The sequence below is a fragment of the Lepidothrix coronata genome, unplaced genomic scaffold (genome assembly GCF_001604755.1).
Source record: "Lepidothrix coronata isolate B3197 unplaced genomic scaffold, Lepidothrix_coronata-1.0 Scaffold75, whole genome shotgun sequence".
NCBI classification, from domain to species: Eukaryota; Metazoa; Chordata; class Aves; order Passeriformes; family Pipridae; genus Lepidothrix; species Lepidothrix coronata.
Genome location: NW_016690255.1, coordinates 4,369,346 through 4,393,854, shown reverse-complemented (window position 1 = coordinate 4,393,854; position 24,509 = coordinate 4,369,346). Strand labels below are relative to the sequence as shown.

The following is a 24,509-nucleotide window of genomic DNA, read 5'->3' as shown; positions in this document are numbered from 1 at the left end:
TATGGTTGAGTCTTCAAGGCTATTTCCCCACACAAATGGACAAAATCTCTGGATTGAGAAAGGATCAGACACTGTTATCCTTTTTATACTAAATACAACCTGAAAGCATGAGGAATTCTCTTAATTCCACTGGGACCATCTGTGGAATGAGGATTTGTTTAGAGTATAACACACATAAATCTATAGACCTAATCCTAAAACTGTAGTTTTCACTATTTCCTGCAACCAGTGCATGTATAGTTGTTCTCTCTCTCTCTGTTCCTCCTCATGGAGCAAATTACTAATATGTACAATCTTAAATAAAAGTTATTTTGCCACATCTGTTTGAGGGTCATTGGAGTAAAAGGTTAGAGCCATTAATACAGTATTTTTACTGGTGAAGCTTTTAAAGCTGTTTTGTAGCTGTTTATCCATAATGGCATCCCAGCATGAGACTGGAAAGAACCATTTTTTTTTATGAAGCAGGTGCTGCTTCATCCGCACCTGGTTGGATGGCCACTCTACCCCCCACTCCCCATTCCATATTTTTCTAGCTGTGAATATAATGAATAATGTTTCTGTCCTTACCAGACCTCACACTGGAAATCTCTCCTGATTTTCAAACTCCTCCACATGTTTTATTTTTAGCTACCAGGAATTTAAACTACAGTGGCACCTTTCCACTTAGCCTACATGCCTTGCTTTTCTTCAGTGATGAGGAACTGTAGGAAACATTGCAGAGCTTGGATGTTGCATGCCTTTGTTTGTTTGTTTGTTTGAGGTTTGTTCATTTGTTTTTTCCTTGTATAAACTTTCATGGCTCTCTGTAATTCAGTTGAACTTACCTAAAATCTTACTTAAAAACAACAAAAAACAGAAAGCAGAAAGAAATATGTTGCATAATTTTCTTTATCCTGATGCCAGCCTTTAGCTGATTGAATCAGTTGATTACATGATGTAATTTTTGTAAAATGAGTACCTGATGAATGAGAGGTAAATAAAAAACAGATGGGTTGCTTTCTCTAGACAGACCATTTTGAAAACTTTTGATGACCTCAGTTCCAAAATTGCTGCTGGGTAGTGGTAAAAATAAGAGTAAAGATATATTCTGTGACAGCTTTATATTCATTATGGAATGTTTGGAAAAAACACAGTGGGAATTTAATTTTGAAATCTTACTTGAGACTCGCAGAATAATTCAGGATCATTTTCAAAGTGGATTAACATTAAAGCACTTTTATTGTCTTATTATCTAATGTCATACATAAAATTTTATAACCATCAGTTTAGCATTTTAAAGATTCTTAATATTGTTATAATAAAACTGACTACTGCAGCTAATTTTATATTCCATAATAAAAAAATAAATCTGTGCTGGTAAATCAGTTCATCCTTTAAACTCTTAATAAAAGGAAAAATACCTCTATTTGGACAGCATTTTGTTCTAAGTACAGTAATATATAATATGTGGTCGATCGCAGTATTTAAGTTAAATATTGATTCTTTTTTCTATCTTATTTACTAAATTAAGTATTGGTTTACACATCTTCCAACAGTTTCATTAAAATCTAAAATGGCAGCAAATACTTGCTGATGTTGTAATAGGTCTTTATTTTTACACTGATAGGAAAAGACGTTAGTTTTAGTTTTATCATCTTAAGAACAATAAATAGATGACTCTGTGAGCACTTCTGAAAACTGTATTAGAATATCTAGGGTCTACCTTTTCACACAAGTATATTTCTATAATGAAGCATTATACAAATATGCATGTTTAACTTTGGTTAATGAATGTATTCAACTGCAACAGCAAAAGTCAGTCTTAACTTTGGAAACGATTTAAAGCTTATGGATGATAGAATGTTTGCAGCATCCATTTATGGCTTCTATTCCTCCTTTTGTACATGCAAGACCCAAGTTTTCAGTATGCAGAAGAAGACCTAGATATCCAAAGTAGCACAGTTTGCATTCAAGCACTTAAATAACCACAAGGTTTTCAAACAGCAGGCTCCATCTCCTCACGTCATGACACCCCTGGTGTGTTTTTTCAAGAGATTTCTACATCCAGGACTTTCTGTACTAAACCCCTTTGGCTCTTATTTGTCATGCTTAAATGGGCATGCCCATTTTTAAAAATCCACAGCAGTTTTTTGTTGCTGAGATTTAGGAAAATAAAAGAACCAACCAAAGGGTACCTAATCCCCCACACTTTTATGGGAGGTGTACATGCCTGCGAGCTGTTTAAAGTGAGGTCCCCAATCTGCAAGGTAGTCATAACTCTGATCTGCATCTGACATGTTTGAACCCAACGAGCTGAGGGATCCTGCCAAGGATCCAGTCCCCTCAAATGCATATGTCTGAAGTGAGTCATATGGAGGAACAGTAGGGTCTGTATTTGCTTCTTCAAGCTTTTCTGAAATGAATTGCCTGAAGATTGCGCTGTCAGGGCCAACCTGCAGAGACTGTCTATAGAGGCTGTGGATTTCGGATGTGACCTTCCTCCGAGGTTTGTGTGTTCGCATGACAGTCCGCGTCCTCAATGCTGAAATATCAAAGGCTTCTGTGTCCTCCTCACCACCTCCTTCATCATCATAGCTGACAATGTTCTCCCTGAATTCTTCCATCTTCTCTGAAAAGGGAGACCTCTTTTTCTGCTGCCTTATGGTTACAATTGCCAAAAAGAACACTGACCAAAAAAAAAGGAAGAGAAGAGCAAAAGGAAAAATTAAACAGATAACCAGAGAATTTGAATACGCTTGTAAAGACTTAAATGGTAACTTTCCTTAATATCAGTTCTGTTGTAAAGCGAAGCTCCCTTAGTAAATTTATAGAGCTGTAATTTTTATGGATTTTATGGTTTTGAGATGAGCGATGGGTGTGTTGGGAAAATGGTTACAAAGGGACTTATAAAATAGTTGAATGAAATGGAGCAGTTCTTTTCATAGGTGCAAGTTTGGAACTGATGGAAACACTGGTTATGCTTTTTGAAAATGCTTTTTTATTATGTAATATATCCATTTCATATTCAGAATTTAAATTCTTAATCTCTCACTGTCTCTCTGATCAAAGCCCCGGGAAGATCAAATGAAAAATGAAACAGTGAGTAAGATATCCTCCTCCCCTATCTATTCAATGCCTAAATATGGATAAATAAAACCAAATGTATTTTTTTGTAGGCTGTTTTGCTTCTGTGGTTTCCTGTGTGTCACCAGATCTTGAGAGTTCAAAGCCATACGAAGGTGCTGAGTTATAGCTAACAAGTACATGTGCTGCTTCTTGACAACTCATTTTAGTGTGGGACTAAATTATGGGCTTCTATTTCAGGAGAAATTTCAATGACTTTTCCCCAAGATATTCAGTCAGGAGGTGAAAGGTACAAAAGGAAATTATTAGAGTTGTTTTCTATTCCATATGTTAAGGAAAATAAGCAATAACCTTGTGGACAGAATGCAGAATTAATTCCATTAACTTTATTTAACTTGTCTTTTCTGTCTTCTGTTGCTACTATAGCAGATCAAAACACATCAGTATAGAGCTGCAAGGCTTCATTTTCAGGCCTCAGCTTAGTTGCAGTTAATGATGATAAATATATTGCATACTGTTATTTATAGACTAGTAGAGGTCAGACTACATAATGAACATAGAAAAAACCTTCTTTACTTAGACACACTTTATATGTAAAAAAAAAGTTTTTACTATATAGTTGTGTGTATTTCTTTCAGTGATATAAAAAAATAAAATATTGATATTATTATATTTACTCTCATTAAGAAACACAATGAGAGAATAATTTTTACTGAATGTTTTTGTTTCTTAAGGCAATGTTATTGCTGTTATTATTGCTTCTTTCTTTCTGGACATTACATTTGTGCAGCTAGATATTATGCTGCAGTTTTCTTGTTTTGATTCTAATTAATTTTTTTTTTTAGAGAATTATTGAAAATCAATTTATGCTTGGTTTGCACAATTTATAAGTTTGTAACCCATCAATTGTTTTGTGGTATTTTTTGATATGGTCTTTTATGAAACATACTGTTATATGGCATATGCATATGCATATTACACAGGCAACAGAGACTTAAAGTCTTCCTGTGTTGGTTTATCCGCATTAGCTTGAATTTGGTATTGAGGTCGATGACCACTATTACTGACCAAGATCTAAGGTTAATCGTTTTGCCTTGGAAAAAAAACCCTACCTGTCTCTACCTCTTATTTCCTAGTCTCAAAATCTACTACACCTTACCCTCAGTTACTCAAACAGGTTCAGAGTTTCAGGATGGATATTTAACCTTTAGCGAAAGATTAGTGCACCGTGCTTGCTGTTATAACGTGTCAGTGTCATCAAATCACTCATGGAACGCTGCAGGAATATCCTTTTGCTAAAAAAGACAAATGCACTGTTGAAGTGACAGGTGTGAGCTTCATCAGGTGAAGCAGGTCTTTGCCTGAGTGCTGTCACTCTGATATGTCTTGCAGCAGCCATAGCCTCATTCACTACGGGCACAGGTTGTCGGTCTGGTTTTTAGCATCATTTGCCAGCTGTGAGGACCTTTTGCAGAGGTACTAGCACAACTCTATATAAATATTTACATGTCAGACTTTTTTGTCATGGTAGAACGAATTACTGCATATGTGCATACCTATACATAGGAAAACAAACCAAACCAAACCAAAATACAACCATGTTTCTGCTATTACCTGTCCAATACATCTATCCAAACTTATTCACAAGCTCCCAAATGTAATGGAGGTTAAGTCAATGTCTCCTGATAGGAAAAAGAGATGTCCAGCATCTGGAGAAAATGTTGTCTGGAGATGTAACCTTATTAATTGACAGAGAAACTCCCTGTTTGTGTCTGGATTTGCTTTCTGAGAATGTCATGCTCTTTTTCTTTTATTCTTTATTATTGATCTCAGCTCTTCATTTATCATTCCTAAGGCAGAATGAGTGCAGTGCTGCTCCTCTTAATATATCCTTACACTAGCCAATTTTTTTGTGTAATGCTGTCTTCAGCTTTATTGGGGCTCCATACAGACTTTAGGCTCTGAAATCTTTACTATTGGAATGCTTCAGGGGTAAGAATGTCGATGACTCAACTACACCTAAATTTTAGGAAATAGTGTTAGAATTCAAATTTTACTGAAAAATGGAGAGGGGAAGAGAGAAATTATAGTTAAGAAAACAGAAAAGAAATTAAACATTTGCCTTATTTCAATTTTTCCCAATGGCCCAGTACTTACAGTCTTTCAGTCAAGGGTCTGCTTTTGTCACTTAACTAACCCCTCCGTAAAAGGAAACAAAGTAATTTCTCTTATTTGTACTTACCTAGGAGTATTAGTATACAAGCCAAAACAGCAACTAAAGCTTCTGTGCTGAGACCCAAGGAATACAAGAAAGCTCCGTATCGACAATAGAAGGTGTTTACTTCAGTGTCACAGTTGCAGACAGTGACAGTGAGAGTATTTGTACTTGTCAGCCGTGGGGTCCCATTATCCTGAATTAAGATTGGCAAGTAGAAAAAAAACTGCTCTTGCCTCCTGAAGCCACTTTTGTTTGTGAAAATTCCGGCTGTGTTATCTAGAGGATAAATTATGATGATGATATGCATTTATGTTTTCTAAGAACAACAATAATTATTCCAGTGGAATCTGACCTATTTAAAACCAATGGTACTGTGCAAAGATACATATTAAGAAACTTAAAAATGTAAAACTGGGCACTGATATTTGGTGAGCATTTTGTCAATCACGAATAAATTGCGTTTATTTTTGACATGTACATTCCATGGGCAATAATAAAATTTGTCCTAGGAGCTCTGTTTTTAATGTTGGGAGTTAAAGAAATTTGCACTATTTTCAGTATCTGATGCCTGCTCAGATTAATTAATTGGTTCCGAAAATGGTTTCATGTAACCAGCTGATGCTAAGTCAGCAGTTAACAGATAAAATATAGACAGTTTACCAATCAAAGGGGTTAAACAAGCATGTCTAGCAGCACATTGTGAAAACAGGTGGCAAGCAAAAGAGACAAAAGCGAGAAAAAAGTCCACTAAAGTAGTCTTTTAATTCTTTTCCTAGCTCAAAAACTGGAGCTAGCTGGATCCATATTATCTAAAACAGCAAAAAAGTTTTAGAGGCTTTGACTTTGCTTTGTATTTAACTATTAGTACTTAGAAATATGTTTTGTACAAAACACAGTAAGCAGCTTAATTTCAGCTCCTGCTGCATATCAATTAATTCAAATATGAAACATAGCTTGTACCAGAACAAAATACCCCTGTCTACATCTATATGTCATGAAAATAAAATTTAAAAAAAAAAATATTTCCATGTCAGACTTTTTGTCCTGGCAGAGTGAATTATTGTGTGTTCATACGTATACATAGAAAAACCCCCCACAAACCAAAACAAAAAAAAAACCCAAACACCATGTTTCCACCATTACCTGTCTAATACATCTATCCAAACAGTCTACTGAAGTTAGAATCCCTCACATTTAAGTTGTTCTAGGTTTCTGTCATAGTTCAGAAAGCAACTCTGAGATAAAATCTGCAGACATGTAGTCACTTTTGCTCTTCCTTAGGATTATCACAATTCACTCAGCCATTTCTGTGGAATGCAACAGAAAGGGACAGATTGAGAGCTGATTGCATCTTTTTTTTTTTTCTTTTTTTCCCCATTAGTAGCTACCAAAAGGAACTGAATATGTTGCCTGGTGTGAGGGTCTGCTTGGGTTTTGGGTAGTGACCGAAGGTGGGAAAGGCTCGTGGCTTTGTACACAATTTGACCTTAATGTAACAAGTTATCTTTTCCTGTCAGGGAGTAAGAGGTTAATAGAGATGGGAAGTGAAAGACTTGTTGATACATTGACTAACTTTGAAGATAATTGAGAGAAGTAATTTGCTGTTTAACAGCCAGAACTTTCCAAAACTTATTTCCATTGATTTATTCCCTTAGCCAGAACGTTCAAATAATTAACAAATAAGAACAATGTGTACTTTAGCTGAGTCTGAAGAAGCCTTTTTTATAGTCTTAGTAGACTGACTCTAAATAGTCATCTTCTCTAAAATTCCATCAGATATTTCACCTATACTTTCACTGCAGATTGTTTTTGCTTGTTGTTTCTCAATATCACTCTTTTAATATGAGTCTCAACCAAATTAGTTCTGAATAACAATAAAATACATAAAGACATCATGCGGTGTCATCATGTGGTAAAAGCAATTTAAAGTATATTATAAAAAATAAGAATGCATTCCTTGTTATCTGTTTTTATAATTTTGTTGAAGTGATGAAGTAACACTTATTAATATCATTCTTTTCTTTCTGGTGATATTATTTCTCAGACAAATAATTTTAACAAGAAATCTGGAATTGCCCACCATATTCTACATTAAGAAAAAAAGTTTTGAAGAGTACCACTGTATTTTTTCATCTCAACAGTTTTTCTTTCCTAAAAATAAAACTGCCTTTTGCTGCTTATGTTATCCATTTGAGAAGGAAAATAAATTCTTTGATAGTATCAAATTATTATTGTTAACAAGACAAGTTCATATAATAACAATTTCTATTTAAGTGAAAAGTTTTACAAAATTGAGGACCACTAGAAGCATGCAGCTTCCATTAGGAAGTTCTTAAAGAGCTACATGAATGACAATACCTTGATTGTCTTTGACAGTAAAATGTGAGTTGTTTGCGGCCTCTGGAGCCAACGAGAAGGAAAAATGGTGGCCTTCTGCTGAATCATCTTGATCCACTGCACTTACGGTTTTAATTAGCTGGAAAGACAGAAGAACAGAGTTGTTTAAGAATAAAAGAATTTTCTTGTCCTTTAAAACAATAAAAGGATATACCAGGCATGCAAAACTATTGATGCTGAAGATGTGATCTGTGAATCTGTATTGAGTGCCTGTTATGCAAGTATTCACCACACACCCAAATAGGCTTATTGAGACTTATATTCTGCAAATACTCTACTTTAATTTTTCATCTACTTGAGACAGGCAGGCATTAAAATATTGAGAAAATGTAAGAGATTTTCTAGATTAAATGACCAGGAGAAAGTGAAGTCTCTATAAATGAAACAAATAATCATATATGTAGTGGGTTGGTTTTTTTTTTCCCTCAAGGTAAAGCGTGTATCATTCTACATTTGAAGAAATCCTGCTATACAAAACCCATTTTCTTCCAATCCACAAACATATTGACATCAATTGATGTACTGATGATTCAATACATCAATTGATGTATTGAAGCTTCAGTAAGTGAGACTTGTTGACAAGTTCATGTGCTGAATTGTTGATTCTGCATAATACAACTGATTATGGAAATTTTTGACTGCTTTTTCTCGAGAAAGCAAAATACTCTACATTTAGAAATATGTCAAACCAGATAATCATTGCAAGATAAAACTAAAAATAACAGCATTCAAAAGAATATCTTTCATGTCTGTAAATTAGCAACCACACAGTTAACATAATTAGCAATATTTCTTTTTAAAAAGAACTTATATTTATTACTTTTATCAGTAAATATTTAATGTTCAGCATATAATAGCAAGCGCCCCTACTGATCAGGAGGAAAGCAAACTGATGCAAGCCCACCAATTTTCAGAAAAAATTTGAACTTTTGCTCTATTTTATCAGTCGTATCAAGCCTTTTAGATATTTGTACACAAGAGACTTGAGACCTCCACTTTCCTCAAACCAGAAAGCACCTGGAGGCTTCTAAAACCAGAGCAGTAAGTCAATGGAAATGACTACTGCATCTTTCCATCTGTGCCTTTGAAAACTCTCTTGATTAAACCTTTTTTTTAGTAAAAAATCTAAGACTTCAGTACACATTCTTTTTCTTTTCAAGCAAGCTAAGTTTGATGTAATCATCAAAGCAGAGAGCAAAAGGTGGCTTACACCCCAGAAGCTTTGTATTCTTAACACTGTTCCCTTTTATATGGGAAATTTATTTTAAATCTATATTTTCACACTGTGGACAAGTGAGGATGGTTGAGATTTGTTTTTTTTATTTCCTTTAATGAGAAGAGTAACTCTTCAGTGATATCATAGCGTACAAGGGATGAAGACTATTAAGGTATTTTTTTTTCTTGCTTCAGAACTAACAAAATCACTTAGGTGATGCAAATACAGATATAGACATGCAGGTCAAGAAATCAGTGAGGAGCAGTAACTGACCACTAACATTACCTTGGTTATCACAAGCATAATTTTTACAAGGAAATACAGTTCCCAGAATATCCTCAATATGAACAGCAATGGAGTGCAAAAGTATATATATAGTCTAAACCATGAAGACTGAAACATTTTCATTATAATATTCTGCCATATGCCTCAAAAAACTAGAAAAAGACCATGTTGGCCTTACTTGACAATTTACTGGTAACATGTTTATGGTCGCAGGTGAGAAAAATCTTGGTATGGCTTTACATCTGTCCTTATAATTCAGGGTCTATCAAGATATGCTAAATATGCAGAGTAATAGAGTAATCTGCAAAGACATCCTAGCCTCATCTAATTTGTTGTATTTTGGTTTGGTTTGATTTTAGTTTAGTTAATTGGTAGACTAGAATTACCTAACTACATAACAAAAAATCCAAATTAGTGTGTGTGACATTTATATTTCCAATATTCATTCTATTCAGCCAGGTATTAGCAATGTTTTTAGAAAGTACATTTTTAGGAGCCTATCATGTTTAAAATCATAAAATTATTGCAGTTGTAAATTAGATACTGTTTTGCTATTTCATTATTGACTTCCATATTTTACATACAGAATGTATATGGCCCTATAAATTTATAGGCCCTATATCTGATTAAATCTATTACATTCTGAGGAGTATGTGGCTAGCTTAAAAAAAAACAAGCCACCTTCCCTTGCTTTGATCTGTGCTGACTTGTTCTACACAAACCTGAGATTTTTATGGTTATTCTAGCCGTATTCATATGCCTTTAAGGATTCACCTTAGCAGCAGGGGAAAATCTGGAACATAAGGACAGGGTAAATCCTTTTTGTTTACTTCTTATTGTATCACTTCCATTAAGATTCAGCAAAACCCAGATTAGTCCATAAAATATTTAGAAAGCAATAGGTAACTCTGATTTTGCTGACTCCAAAGAAAAAAACACTCAGAGAGAAGGAAACTGCTTCTTTTTTTCCCTAGTTTTCTAGATCTTTGTACACCTAACAGAGGAAATTGTAGCCTTTTACTGGGGAAACTGGCATCACGAACTCAAAAACTGCAGTTATTGCTTGTGTGTCTAGGCTTACAAACTTCGTACATTTTAATGTGTAAACAAAGAAAATATAGTGAATGAAATGTTGCTTCTGCAAGGTTATATCAGTTGTATTGACTAGGTTGAAATTTAATTGCTTTAAAATTTCTAATTTCAAGTCTCATTAATCTAGAAGCTTTAATAATCCAGCAGTCAATTGAAAATGGATATTTCTTTAAAGCAGGGATTAATTTACTTGATTCTTGTTGAAAAACTGATTTAAGTTCATGGTGGGTGTGCCTCATTTACAATTTCTTTGCATACACACTAAGATCACATCTGGAAACAGCAGAGTCTCCTTTGATCTAAGGTCACAAAAAGATGTGGCCTGCTGTACTCAACTTCCTCATCCAATTGAGTAGTGGGCACATTCATCTAACAATTATTATCATGAGAGAGTCTAAGATATCAGTAAGAACTCTGATCTCCCATTGATCATTATTTTGTACAGAAGAAATTTTCAGAAAACCGTTTTAGAAGATTGTTTGTCTTATAAAGAAAAAATTGTGGATTATGGAGCAGTTCACTGCCAAATAATCTTGATGAAAATTCATTGAAAATTTATTTCCTCAACACCAAGGGGTCTCACTGAATTGAATTTACAGAGACTTCCTGAAGGAATGACAAATCTTCTCTGTTACAGCCCTTACTGCTTCTACAGGTTTTCTCTCAACCAAGTTCAATTTAAGGCATAGATTGTCCATCTGAACAACAATCAGTACTGTTAATTTTGATGCTAGGTACTCTGAGTGTAGAATTTTGAGTCCTTTGTGTATTTTTCTACACTTAGCTCTAGTCTTGCCAATCCCATTGAGGCACTGAAGGAAGTAGGAACATATTTGCCACCTCTCTCTACTTCATTTTTTTTGTTTGTTTTGTTTTCCAACAGCATCCTTCAATAGGAGCTCTGCTGTGGTTTACGCTATGTAACAGATCTAACCACCTATCTTTTTTGGGAGTCAAAACCTGATTTTGTTCAAATTGGCAGAGATCTTATAAGTAGTAACATTTTTATTATTGCTTAACAATGTTTGCTGACCATCAGATTTTAGTGCAGGTAAAAGATTAAAATGTTCATTACTATGGTCAACACTGCATGTTCCAGGTAGGCCTTCTACCTCAAGACCAATGTTCTCCTGTTGACTGCTTCTGTTTTGAAAAGCAAATTGGCACAGGATTGATCTGATTTCTCTGACTTTACTGTAAAGGTTTCTGCTCAGCCATAAATAAAATGTTGTACTTGCCATCATAGAATTAACAATTACAAAGCTCATGCCATAACACTGAGGTGCTTTTTTATGTTTGCTTGCATATGCTGATAAACTTGTCCCAGCTGTTCCATTTGCTAAGAGATAATGTTGTTGAATCATGATCCATATAAAAGAGAAAAAGGAATTTTCCATGTGCCACTTTGCCTACTGTTTCAAAATGTCACAAGTTACATTTGGTGCATCTGCAGGTGCAGCTTAGAGTAAGAGTCTGCTACAATAGATGTTGCTTTCACAGCTTCTTCATGTTTTTACACTCTGAGGGATGCATTCATTGCTATTTTTTTAAACTTTTTATTTTCCTATCTTCACTGCTCAGATGCTTTTTGTAAATGATTAAGAGAGCATGCAATGTGAAATAGTAAACATTGTCTTACTAACCTATCACTTTTATTTCTCTGCTATCAAAAATAATTTTGCCTCATGATTTATTGGGTTGGATCTGTTTTAGCAAACTGCTTATTTTTAACATTAATCATTTACTCCAAGAAGTTGTTTAAAGATTTCCTCTTTTTTCTTCTGTCACTTCATTATGTAGAGAAGTAATATCAAATGAGTACTTTTCACTTTCACTGTAGCTGATTATTATTTTATTATGTGCTAAGTACTGAGTAAATAAATTTGGTTCTTTTCTCATCTCTAGCTCAAAGTGCTCTGCATACTTAGTCATTTCTCTGGATCTAATAAAAATTGCTAAGCAAGCTGCAATATCAAAGTCACTTCATACATGATCCCCAAATTACAGGAACTCAGAATTGCCAGAATAAATACGCATTAGAGATGACAGCATTAATTCAGAATGTAGGTATGTTCCGTGTAGTTTATCTTGAGCAGAAATGGGCTTCCTGCATGATATGAAGAAAGACCAACATTCACAAAAGGGCTGAAATTACCATGCATATAAATAGGTACATTCTGGAAGGTCACGTTTCTTACATTTAAGGTTTTTGCTATAGTCTACATCAAACTTTCAAACTGCATCTTCCAGGTGAGTTAATTTATTAATGCCTTGGGAATTAAACTTTTAGGGTCAGATTCATTCTTGCTGAGATGTCTCCGGTGTTACCTTTGGGACAGATTTGGTCCACTGACTATTTGTATAGAATATTTCCTCTGAAGTTCAAAGGTTTATAGCTACTCTACACAGCCATAAATAGCAAATATAAAAAAATATTGATGAGCATATTGTGGTCATCAGTTACCATGTTTACATACAGTTATGAATTCATAAGGTCCAATAAAAAAGAAATCATAGGTTTGAATGCCTTATTAATGTTGTTCGATTTGATCTGATAATAACTATAGTTGTAATAGGATAGAAGGCTGTTTTATCCTATAGATGTTCAATTTATGTTCAATAAATTGTTGTTCAATTTATTTGAACATGTTCAATTCCTGTTGAAATGTTCAATTCATTTTGAAATGTTCAATTTTAATGTTCAATTCATTTTGAAAATAATGTATTTACTATTGGGAGTGTAATGAAAGTGGTTTTTCAATGTGCAAAAGAAAACTTCAGTTGTGGTTTGTATACAGCTGACTTTTGTATTATGGAACAGTACAGAACTACAACATTAAACGGATAGTGAAAAATCCATTCAAAATGTCTAATAAACATGATAAATGGATTTAGTATGATGCCAAAAAACACCTATCTGTCTTCTTTACATCCATTTTTATTGTCAAGTTTAGATAATAGTCCCACAGACTGAAATATAATCTTTTTTTTGAATCATTTCTGGAGGTTAAGCCAAACGTCTGTAACTCTTACAAAAACACCATACAGGGACTTGAAGATCAGCACTCAGTCAATAAAGGCAGACAAAGAATTTTTATAGTCTTTCAGAAAATCCAAAATGTCAAAACAACCCCTCTTCTCTAGACTGAAGCTACTATTAACTGTGCTTGAGTTTGGATGATTAGGACAACAATTAGTTTTATTATGTATTTCATACTCTTTATCACAACCCAGCATACCCTTAGGCTATGTAAAAATAACTTAATTGCCACATGACTCTACATATCTTTTACAGTAAATCAGACAGGCACCAAGATAAAGTCTAGATTGAATAAGACATTTCATTTTTTTGGCAGTGTCTTTCCCTTTGCCGTGTCTTTCCTTCCTTTCCCCGAAACACTATAAACTTGGAGATGCAAATATATTTGAAAGTAGACACAACTCAGCTCAGATCAGGGAAATAAATGAAATCCAGAACATCTCTGAGAACATCTCTCAGCATATTATTTCCAGCTAAATGGAGAGACATGGTTGGTTTAGAAACTGAAATGTGATAGGGTAGCTATACAAGCTTTGATCTCAACTCAACGTGTAAGCAGATTCCTGAGCTATTTAGAATTGATTGCAGAAATATGGCTAAGATAAAAAGATATTTAATGTCCTGATTAAGTCTTTCAACTGCTTAAAATGATTCTTCTGAAATGTAAATTTTGTTGTTCAATGGACAACCAGGCCATCTATAAAATCACTTTTGAACCTTTTGCCTTCTTGCTGGTGAAAATAAAGGATCTTTATTTTGTGAGTAAAAATTAAAAAAAAAGATTAATAGCACTGAAGAAGTTACATGAGCTAACAATGTTGTATAAGCCATAAACACTGACTAAAATATCATAAACTCTGACTGCGATAATTATGCACTTCAGTAGCAATTTCCTGTTGTTCTTTCTAAGATCATTTGTTGATGAGAAAATTATTTAACATTACTGTCACAGTCTCCACAGGCTAAGCTAAAGATGCCTGTACTTCTCAAAAGCCTATAGCAATGAAAAAAGAAGAACCTCAAAATAAAAGTAACATTTTTCCTGTATGTAGAATGAGAAAAATAACATGTTTATCCCTCATTCATGTATTACAATGTCAAAGATGAATTATTCTATGCCCAAAGAGTTTATTATTATTGTTACCACTGCTATTTTTTACAGTGCCATTTTATCCAGTGATTCCCAAAACACTTAACATATATAGTTAATTGATATTGAAAAGTAACTATTGATAGGTTAACATACAGATACTATTTATCAGTGAGCAACTACAGAATATTAAAAACCTGGAGAAACAAAGCACCAGGGTTTTTATATTGTAGGCAAGTCCAAAACATGAATTACAAATATCCATTTTATAAACATCCATATTTAATTCATGGTGTCTTGAAGTCAAAGAACATAAAGTGCAGTTGATTTAATGCCTGCACTTTGATCTGTCAATAAATTACCTAAAGACCAAAAGAAATGGCTTGCTTCAAATACCTCTGAACCAGAGGTAGTCTTAGCAGACTGGGAAATTACCAAATGCAGAACAAACAAAGTAAATGCAAAAGGCTATAAAGAAATTACTTGAGCAACAGGAAAAGGTTTATTTAATTGCAGACTAATAAAGGTCAAAGTAAACCCAACTGTCATGAAAAGAGAGGCTCTGTGATTCAGAAACCAAAATACAGCTAAATATTTGAATGGAATCATCAAAGATATCCCACAGGTCTTTTTTTTTTGTGTCCAAATAATGCTTTAGAGTCGTGGGAAAACATATAGATTTTTCTGTCTATAACTTTTATTGTTCCTTTTTTGTTGTTGTTGTTGCTTATTTTGTACCTTTTTCTTAAAAAAAAAAACAACCACAGAAACAAGAAAACCCAAACCAAAATAAAAAACCCACCAATCCCTCTCCCTCAACTTTTAACATCCTTGTTTTTTTTTTTACAGGAGGAAAATGGAAAGACAGTCCTGTACCTGGGGATTAGGGCAGCTGACTGATGTTAACACATTCACCGGTGGAAGAGTAGGAAATGAAAAAAAACCTCCAGTGAAGGATGCTTAATGCTACTTAATAGCTTAAGGTGCCAGCTGGGGAAGGTGTTGCAAAGGCCATGTTTTAAATATTTTCAAACTTTCACGAAACTAGACAGGATGTGAATTCAGTTCATAATAAATGATTTCTAATTGAAGGATGCAATGAATCTGATTTGAATCTGGTCTAAGCCTGGTTCTTCCAGACTATGTTGTGCTTTTGCTGAAATTACTAGACCTAAGTTTTGCATCTAGGACATTAACATGAAACAAATCTGTGCCATATGTTTCTTTGCAGAAATTTGTGTCTGTGCTTCTCTTATTACATGTTTTTGGAGACAAACAAGATATACTGATTTTGTTTTAAAGGGGGAAAAATACATGTCAGTGTTCTAAAATTTAAATTTCAAACTATAGATATATCAACAGAACTAATTTTGGAAATAGACAAAATGCAGCCTATACTCACAGAACTGAAATAATCAATATTAAACAGAATAATAACATCTCAGACCAAATCTTCATTGTAATGAGAAAACTGATGGCTAATTTCTACATACTTACCTGTCCAGATATGGCATTTTCACAAACAAATATTTCATAATATTTAGGGAATTCTGGTGCATTTTCATTAACATCGAGAACTTGGACATACACATTTGCTTCTGAAATTTTTTCAGGATTTCCTAGTGGTTAAAAAAAAATAAATAAAAAGTTATAAATAATCTACTACATATTTTAAGGTAATGTAAACATTAGAAAATTTTATCTGTATTTTGCAGAGAAGAAAATAATCACAAAGACCTACAGACACATTTTTATACTATTATAATAGTATACCATTATAAGACTCTTGAAATAAGACATTTCATGTAAAATTTTGGATTTGTTAATATTTTATTTACCAGATCAGAAAATAATTTAAATGTAAAAAAATAAAACCTGATCTGGAAAAACTAAATGAGGTTTTTTTTCACACAGAACAATTTATTATACTAGCCATAAGTAAGGTCATGAATAAGAAGAATGTCATGTCCTCTAAGGGTATCTGCTTAAGGACTGTTTTTCAGTGCAAAAGGAGTTAATAAGAAAAACAGGAATCCATAAACAGGAACATACAGGAATACAAATTTGAGGGACAAATGATAAAGGGAGGGGATGATGAGGTCCAAACCTGGTCAAATACACTAATTTTTAGCGGCACCTGAGAGTATGAGAATGTTTATTCCTGTGAAGTTATCAGATCAATGACCTTGACAACTGATAAACCAATGGAGAAAAAGGGGAAAACAGAAGCAAAACACACAAAGACACAGACCTGACAAAGTAAACATGAAGACAAAGACAAGAAACAAACCTTATGATAATTGATGGGCTACCGAGAAACCACAGGGCAAAAATTCCAGGTAGATCAATTTGGACTTTGTAACTTACAAGACTGTACATCAGAAGGACCCCAGACTTGGGAGGATGGGGAAATCAGTGGAGCTGTAAGGACCCATGGGGAACATGCAGGGAGGAACAAAGAGGAGTCAGACAGAAAGGGTTATAAAAGGGGCTGGTCGTGTACAAAACAGGTCCAATCAGTGCATTTGTCTGACTGAGTCCTGCACCTGATCACCAGTCTGTCCTATCATTTTACATTTTATCAAATCTTTTCTCACTCTCTCTCATTGCATGTGTACGTGTGCTGCAGGGACTAAGTGCCAGCTACTGGTGAGACCTACATGTGTGTAAGTGAAAACTGGTGCCAGATACTGGAGTCAGACGGGGCCCTATGAAACCAGCCCCTGACTGGAGACAGGGGCAAAATATCTGTATCTTCCCCAGGCTTGGTGTGCATGGAGTGTGTGTATGTTTTTGCTAGCAAACTTTAAGTTGGACTGAACAGTGAGTACAGGTCCTTGGGTCCAGGACAGGTGCTCGAAGGTTCCATGCAGATATGCTCAGGGGGAAATTGCAAATGTGAGGTGCATGAGGGACAGGTATGTGAGGTCTGTGGGTTTGCCAGCAAGTATCAACTGTGCACTAACTGGTGAGCTGGGGACCCATGAAGCAGATAAGAGGACTTAGGATACAGGAAGGGATGCTGGGCAAACAGAATTAGGTGCAGAAGGGATCCGTGAGTGTGTGCGTGCTTGTGAATCTGTAGAGCATTATGCGTGTGTGTGTCTGCACCACTATGTTGTCAGTGTCAATCTGCATGACTGACCATGTCAGTGTCCTCATTGTGAGTTTCTGAGATGTGCTCAGCTGTGCTACTGGCTGAACCTGCAAAGAGGAAAGTGTCAGCCACAACCCTGAGCCTGGGCAGAGGCTTTGGGTCCCCAGGCACCAGGCTGGGCTCCAGTGGTCCAGTGGCAGGAGAGCCTTGAGCGGAGTGACTAGAAGAGCTGGCTGCACTTTCTTACATCACTTAACAGCATGGCTACCACAATGATTGGCCTTTTAAGAAATTCTGTTACTCTTCCTCTTAAGTATTTTCAAATTTTGAAGCTTTGGGAGAAAAAATCATCAATATTTACATGTTTTAAAAATATTTTTGCCACTGCTAGACAGTGAAATTTCAGTGAGCACTGACACCAAACCCTAGCCAACACAAAATCCAAGACTTAACTTGGAATGTCAGAGCTCTTCTATCCACTAGTGTCCAAACACATACTTGCAAAGTCTAATTTTGCTCAGGCAATGATATCTAGATAGATATCTAGATATCTAGATAGGTATTTAAGGCATGGCTGCCAATAGGTTTCTTAGGCTGAGCTTTTTGTATTGGTCCATGTATTACTGTTTTTCTGAGTGTTACTTACACCACTGGTTTAATTCCTAGGCATTTTGTACTCACAGGAGACATACTGCTTCTGTTATACAAGTATACTTTATTACTGTGGCTTTATATGTAAAAGAAATGTCAGTACAGCTTATTCCTGTATGAAAAGGAAAATAAACTCTGATAATATAAGGTACTTTTCCCCTGCCTTTACTGCATTTACACAAAATTATATTGCTATTACTACCTGAGAAAAGGGAAAGCCAGATGTAATATACTAGTATCATGGTACAAAAGTTGTGTGCAGACTAAGCTGAAAAAACTAATTTTTTGTGTAATGAAGATATTTATAAATACGTCAGCTGAAAACAAGGGAAGGAATATTTGCAGGTAGAGCATTCTCATGGAGAAATCATCTGGCTCAAGGGTTGGACAAATGCATTGTTTTCTGGGGTAAAATACTGGATGACTGGGCCCAGAGAATGGTGGTGAATGAAGTTAAATCCAGCTGATGGCTAGTCACAAGCGATGTTCCCAGCAGTCCATATTGGGGCCAGTCATGTTTGATACCTTCATCTATGATCTGAATGAGGGGAACATGTGCACCTTCCCTCACTTTACAGTTCACATCAAGTTGAGTGAGAGTGTTGTTCTCTCAAGGGTAGGAAGGCTCTGCAGAGAGACGTGGACAGGTTGTATTGATGGGTCAAGGCCAATTGTATGAGGTTCAACAGGGACACGTGCCAGGTCCTGCACTTTGATCACAACAACCCCACAAAGCGCTACAGGCTGGGGGAAGAGTAGCTGGAAAGCTGCCCAGAGGAAAAGGACCTGGGGGTGCTGGTACACAGCTGGCTGAACAGAAGTCAGCAGTGTGCCCACGTGGCCAAGAAGGTCAGTGGCATCCTGGCCAGTATCAGAAAGAGTATGGCCAGCAGAACTAGGGCAGGGATTGTCCCCATGTGCTCGGCACTGGTGAGGCCTCAACTCAAGTACTGTGTTCAGTTCTGGGCCCCTCACTTCAAAAAGGTCATTGGGCTGCTGGAGCGTGTCCAGAGAAAGGCAATGGAACCAGTAAAGGGATTGGAGCACAAGTGTTATGAGAAGTGGCTGAGGGAGCTGGAGTTCTTTAGACTGGAGAAGTGGAGGCTCAGGAGAGACCTTATCACTCTCTACAGCTCCCTGAAAGGAGGTTGCAGGGATGTGTAGGTCCATCTCTTCTGACAGGTAACAAGTGATGAGAGGAAACAGCCTCTAGTTGTGCCAGGAGAAGTTTAAATTGGATATAAGGAAAATTTTATTCATGGAAAAGGTTGTCTAGCATTGGAACGGGATGTGCAGGGAAGCGGTTGGGTCACCATCCTTGGAGGTATTGAAAAGACATGTAGATCTGTCAGTATGGTTTAATCACAGACTTAGCAGTGCTAGGTTTATGGTTGGACTCGATGACTTAAAGGTTCCTTCAACCTAAACTACTCTTTAATTCCTTGATTCTATATTGAGTATCTCTTGGAAGTCTTTTTCCTGTCAGCACGTTGAATCATCATTTACACAGTATAGCTCTAAGAAATGTCTGCCTTCCCCACAATGTAACTTATTATTCTAGTAGGCAAGAAATTTCTCTGCAATAGCAACATTCACATTAATATGGACATCTTGTTGGTTAAGAACCATAATGAAAACATTTTTTCCAGTGAGTAAAATAATCTTAAGACATTCCAGGAATACTGAATATCTATCAACCTAAATATGTCAATATCTCAATCTGCTCTATCTAAACCAGAAGCATGTCAATTGTGAGAATATTCATTATAGTTAAAATGTGTCTCAGGATTGGTCCTAGTGTCACTGTATCTGACCTGTTTGGGGGTCCTTAAGACATTGTCTTAAATTAGTTAAATAAACCTTTAAGAGAAAAGCAAAACATACTCTTCTCTACCTCTTTTCCAACTGACTCACTTTGGTTGATTCTTACATTACTTTTTTAATGTATAATTCACTAGTTGCTTGGAGCAAACATTTGTTTTCTTGGATCTTATGGAACCTATGCTGATAGCTCTGAGTCTCTTGCCAAAGGAAATGGCAACAAAAGCAACTACCACAGAGATAAAGGAGTAGATAGTCAGCAGTTTCACTTTTCTATTTCTCCTGTGAAGTCATTACAGCTGCGATAATTTCCCAAACATTATGATCTGTCAGAGTCATCTCAGAAATAATTCTTTGTGAGATGACATTTCTCTTATTGAATCAAACATCCATAATAATACAACAGGCAATGAAATAATGCTCAGCTTGTCTTTTAGATAAACATAAAGAGTAGCCCACACCCCTTTCTGAAATAATACCAAACGTATGGGGTTACTTAAACTCTTTTACTGAAGTCAGAATTGGATGTGTAGCGCAGAGATACGACTGCATTGTTGTTCAAAGGAAAACTTTGTAACCTTTAATAGAAAGCAGGGAATACCTTTGATGGCTTCATTTATATAGAAAGTCGAACAGGAAGGATCTAGCTAGCTTTGCCCATTCTTACCTTGCTTTTTTTGTAAGATTCGTGGATACTATATTGGCTTTAAAGCCTACATTTTGTATGCCTTGCTGGCACAAACATTTAGACCTGTTTTTGGAATCACATCTGTTTTCTTTAAGCAAAATTTTTTTTTCCTTTTTTTTTTCAATAGTCTTGTTTCTAATTCTTTAATATATTTGGTTTGTTGTGTCATGGTTGTTTTGGTGTTTGTTTTTTTCACCAGCATATGATTAAATGACAAAAAAGAGAATTTCTGTATGTATGGAAGTTTTTAACAGTGTGGAAGTTTTTAATATTTCTGAAATCACAGCTATTATGTTTTGGGAGGGAGCAACATATTACAAAGCCACTCTTGGAATCAGTGTCTGGTGGATGTTTAATGATGGTTTTGCTGAAGCAGGTGTACTGCTTTGGTTGCCACTGGGGAAGAAGGTAGGAAACACTTACTTTGCCTTTTATCCTTTGCACAGGAAAATAGTCAAAATTTGAATTCAGCTATTGTACTCATATCCTACATTAAGCTAAATATCTTTCAATGAGCAGAAAAATTCTTTGTCATAACCTCTATGAGAGAGATCAGAACTTGAAAGACAAGGTATAAGAGAACAGCATGTCAGGTGCAATAAGGTGAATCAGTGTGAAAATGAAGATAATGCTTTAATTGCTAGGGACTAAAATGACTAAGTTGAAAAGAAAAGCGGTGACCATCCCTAGAGACAAAATAGGACTCAATACTTGCAGAGGATTAAAGAAAGCTTAACACTGTCATCAGCCAGAAAAAATAAACTTGAAATAATAACAATAATACTAGCACTGTATAATGCTGGGGCCTGAAGGACTGGCCCTGTGCCAAAGCTGAACTATAAGATGAACTCTCCGACATAACATTCTATTTAGCCTAGTACTGTATTTAGCGATATATCTGCTTATTAACCAAGATGCTATTTAATACTTAGTAATGCCTTAAGAATACATACTTATGCTTGTTAGCACAGTATATTATGAATAATTAATAAGGCCTGTATGTGTTATAAATATGCCTTTTCTTTGCTGCCAAGGTTGTGAAGAACAATAGGCCTCACATAGTAACATCTGATTCATATTTGGGATACCAGTGTAGCCATAAGTTCTATATTCAGTGACTAGTCAAGGCCATGGGGTATCTGATAGTACATGGGACAAATCGACTTCCTGGGTCTCCCTCTGGGCCTTAGCCAAGCTTCAAGGGAATACCAATGGAGGAAGAAAGCCAGATTGTTTTTCCACACCAATCGAGCAATGTAAGCTGATTTGTTTAACACTGTATAAGCTGGACCCTCTCACAGCAAAGATGGAGGCTTCACTCTACCAGTGGACACACTGCGTAGGATTTCCCAGTTACCAGCAAGGGGTTCTCCAGGCCTTCTCTGTGATCCAGACCCCTGCTGAAGTGCGGTCTGGATGGTAGTAATGTATTATTTAGGGTAACTGATGGTGTATCTCTCTCTTAATCACCATAAGAATTTCTTCGTAGTAATGATTAGATGCATTGCTAAGTCTATTGTTTTATAAGCCACTCTTATTTCTTTTGTAATTCTTTATTGTTTTGCTCTATGGTAAACTTATACACTTATTCTTTAAAGTTGGTGTCTGTATTATTTGAATCCATCCTTAATACTGGGGGGGGGGAGGGGGAGGAGGAAAAACAGGTTGACAAAAAACACTGCTACTAACAATAAATGTTGTTATTATAATTGTATATTAAACGGGACTGACCTCAGTACTGAGCCTAGTGGAACAGCACTACTGAGCAATTGCCAGCTGGATAGTGGGGACTTAAGGATTTCTTGCTCTCAGATATGGTTAGAATACTACTGTTTATGCTTCAGCTTTGTAGTAGGTGAAAGCTGATTACAACCAAGTAAAAACTGATCAAAGGAAACTTGATTTCTCTTGAAAATCAAGAAATATTTTAGGCATGAAGTGGAATAAGTCTCAACAGGTTACAAGCTTTGACTGCTTGCATTTAAGTTCCAGTGATTTAGACCTACTTCTGGATACTGTTAAAACATGCTCTTTCAATGGCACAAAGATAAGATGACCCACACCACAGGTCTGTAGTAACAGAGGAAAACTTCTTTTACTAATCTCTGATCTCTGTCCATTCAATGGAGGCAAAAGTCTCATGTCCCATATGAGTTTCAGGGCATTAACAAGCTCCTAGGGAGATTGCTGTTGTAATGCAGTTTCGAAATGTCTTTCAGGTACAATGAATAACTTGTTTGAGTGAACTCTAATGGCATTTTGATTTGGCTTCAGTGGAGCCACAATGTCATCCACCAAATGTCTCATGCCCAGAGTATGTGTTATGACTATATTACAAGGAGTAAATGCTGCTAGTTCATGGTATAAATCATTCCAGGTATACCAGGCCAAGGTGACCTAACTTCAGTGCTTTTGAACAGTGTGTTATAGACAGTGACCGTATCATCATTAAAGAAATAAAGAATAAGAATATGAACATAATGAGGTCTCCATTTCTCTACAACAACTTTCATTACTGTGAAAGACTCACTTTCTTTTGCTGCAGGAGACAGTTATTCATTTGAAACATTTAGTTCATTCCTGTTTTATTGTTTAACTAAACAGAAAAGTCCAGACCAAAGTCATCCTGCAGTGTTTCCATAGTGCTATTCAAGACAAGATAAAACTACACCAGAGACCAATTTTGCCAACACCTGCCAGCTGCCTAACAACATGAGAAGAAAAATACATTTATGCTTAAAAACTCATGGAAAAGCTAAAAAGACAGGTAATACTATCAATTCCTAAATACAAATTAAAGACTTCAATTAAAATGGGTACTGAATATCCTATAGTACAGTTCCAACAGTAATGTTCTACATATATACAGAGAAGGCTGCCTTTTGGGAATAGTGCTGTTTATGAATATGTGTTTAAAGTGGTCTTAGCAATAAATAGCATTTAACTGAGATTCAGGATTAAAAAAGGTGTTAAGAGTATTTGGTAAAAGCTCTCTGATTTATTGATTGGACTCTAGTTCCATATAGTTTTTCTCCTTCCTGAGGATGGATGGGATTAATTTTTAAATAATATCGCATAATATTTTGTTAAACTGTCTTATAACTAAATTTCTAGTGTTGCCCCAGATTCAGGACAACTAGATCACCAAAAGCACAAACAGAGGTAATTTGTATTTGACTTTCAAACAAAATTGACAGGTGAAATCTATGTAAAAGTTGCTTTATAGATTTAATTGTTACTGAATAGAAGTCTAGCTGATTTAGGCGTTACATTCACAATTAATTTGAGCCACAGGTTTCTGACTGGTGTTAAATTAGACCCTGGCTAATTTCACACTAGTCAAAAATGTGGTGTGAAATTAACCAGGGTCTAATTTAACCTAAGATCTTGCACTGCAGGAACAATTCATATGCTTCAGTGTAACTTGAAAGTGTTACACTCTCGATCCTATTACAATTTCTTTTTTTTGGTAAGGTCATCTTTTATGAAAAAGTACAGGACCTTGGAGCTCAAATACATTCTGCTTCTATTTAACAAATCATTTTAATAATGCTCTTTAATGTAGCAAGCAACAGTAATATAATGAGAAAGAAGCATGTATTCTCTGCTTAAAAGAAGGCATATTCAGAGGATAATTACAGTTCACAGTATATAAAACACAGTGTTCCTTAAATTTCTTACTCACTTGTTTCTGTGGCTGTAACAGTTATGTTGTGCCAAGAAGCTATCTCTCGGTCCAGAGGTTTAGTTGTAATGATTGTTCCATTGTGTTCATTGATGCTGAACAGTCTCTTTAAAGGCATGCTTTGGACAATAGAGTACCTGCACCAAAAAAAAAATAAAAATAAAGA

The 24,509-nt window shown here is 35.5% G+C and overlaps 1 protein-coding gene across 4 annotated transcripts in view; it reads right to left on the bottom strand.

The window, feature by feature from the left end:
- Positions 1 to 1,254: 1,254 nt before the first annotated feature.
- CDH19 (cadherin 19) overlaps positions 1,255 to 24,509 on the bottom strand; it is a 113,101-nt gene continuing 89,846 nt past the window's right edge. For 3 of the 4 annotated variants that reach the window (XM_017819596.1, XM_017819594.1, XM_017819597.1), the window contains 5 exons: positions 24,344 to 24,480; positions 15,899 to 16,020; positions 7,640 to 7,757; positions 5,306 to 5,557; positions 1,255 to 2,665 (listed from right to left, as the gene is read on the bottom strand). In XM_017819596.1, the coding sequence (XP_017675085.1) occupies positions 2,175 to 2,665; positions 5,306 to 5,557; positions 7,640 to 7,757; positions 15,899 to 16,020; positions 24,344 to 24,480 (1,120 nt within the window). In that variant the 3' untranslated portion in view covers positions 1,255 to 2,174. Of the gene's footprint in view, positions 2,666 to 5,305; positions 5,558 to 6,424; positions 6,589 to 7,639; positions 7,758 to 15,898; positions 16,021 to 24,343; positions 24,481 to 24,509 lie in introns of those variants that run through there. The other variant, XR_001875588.1, reaches the window with a different exon arrangement.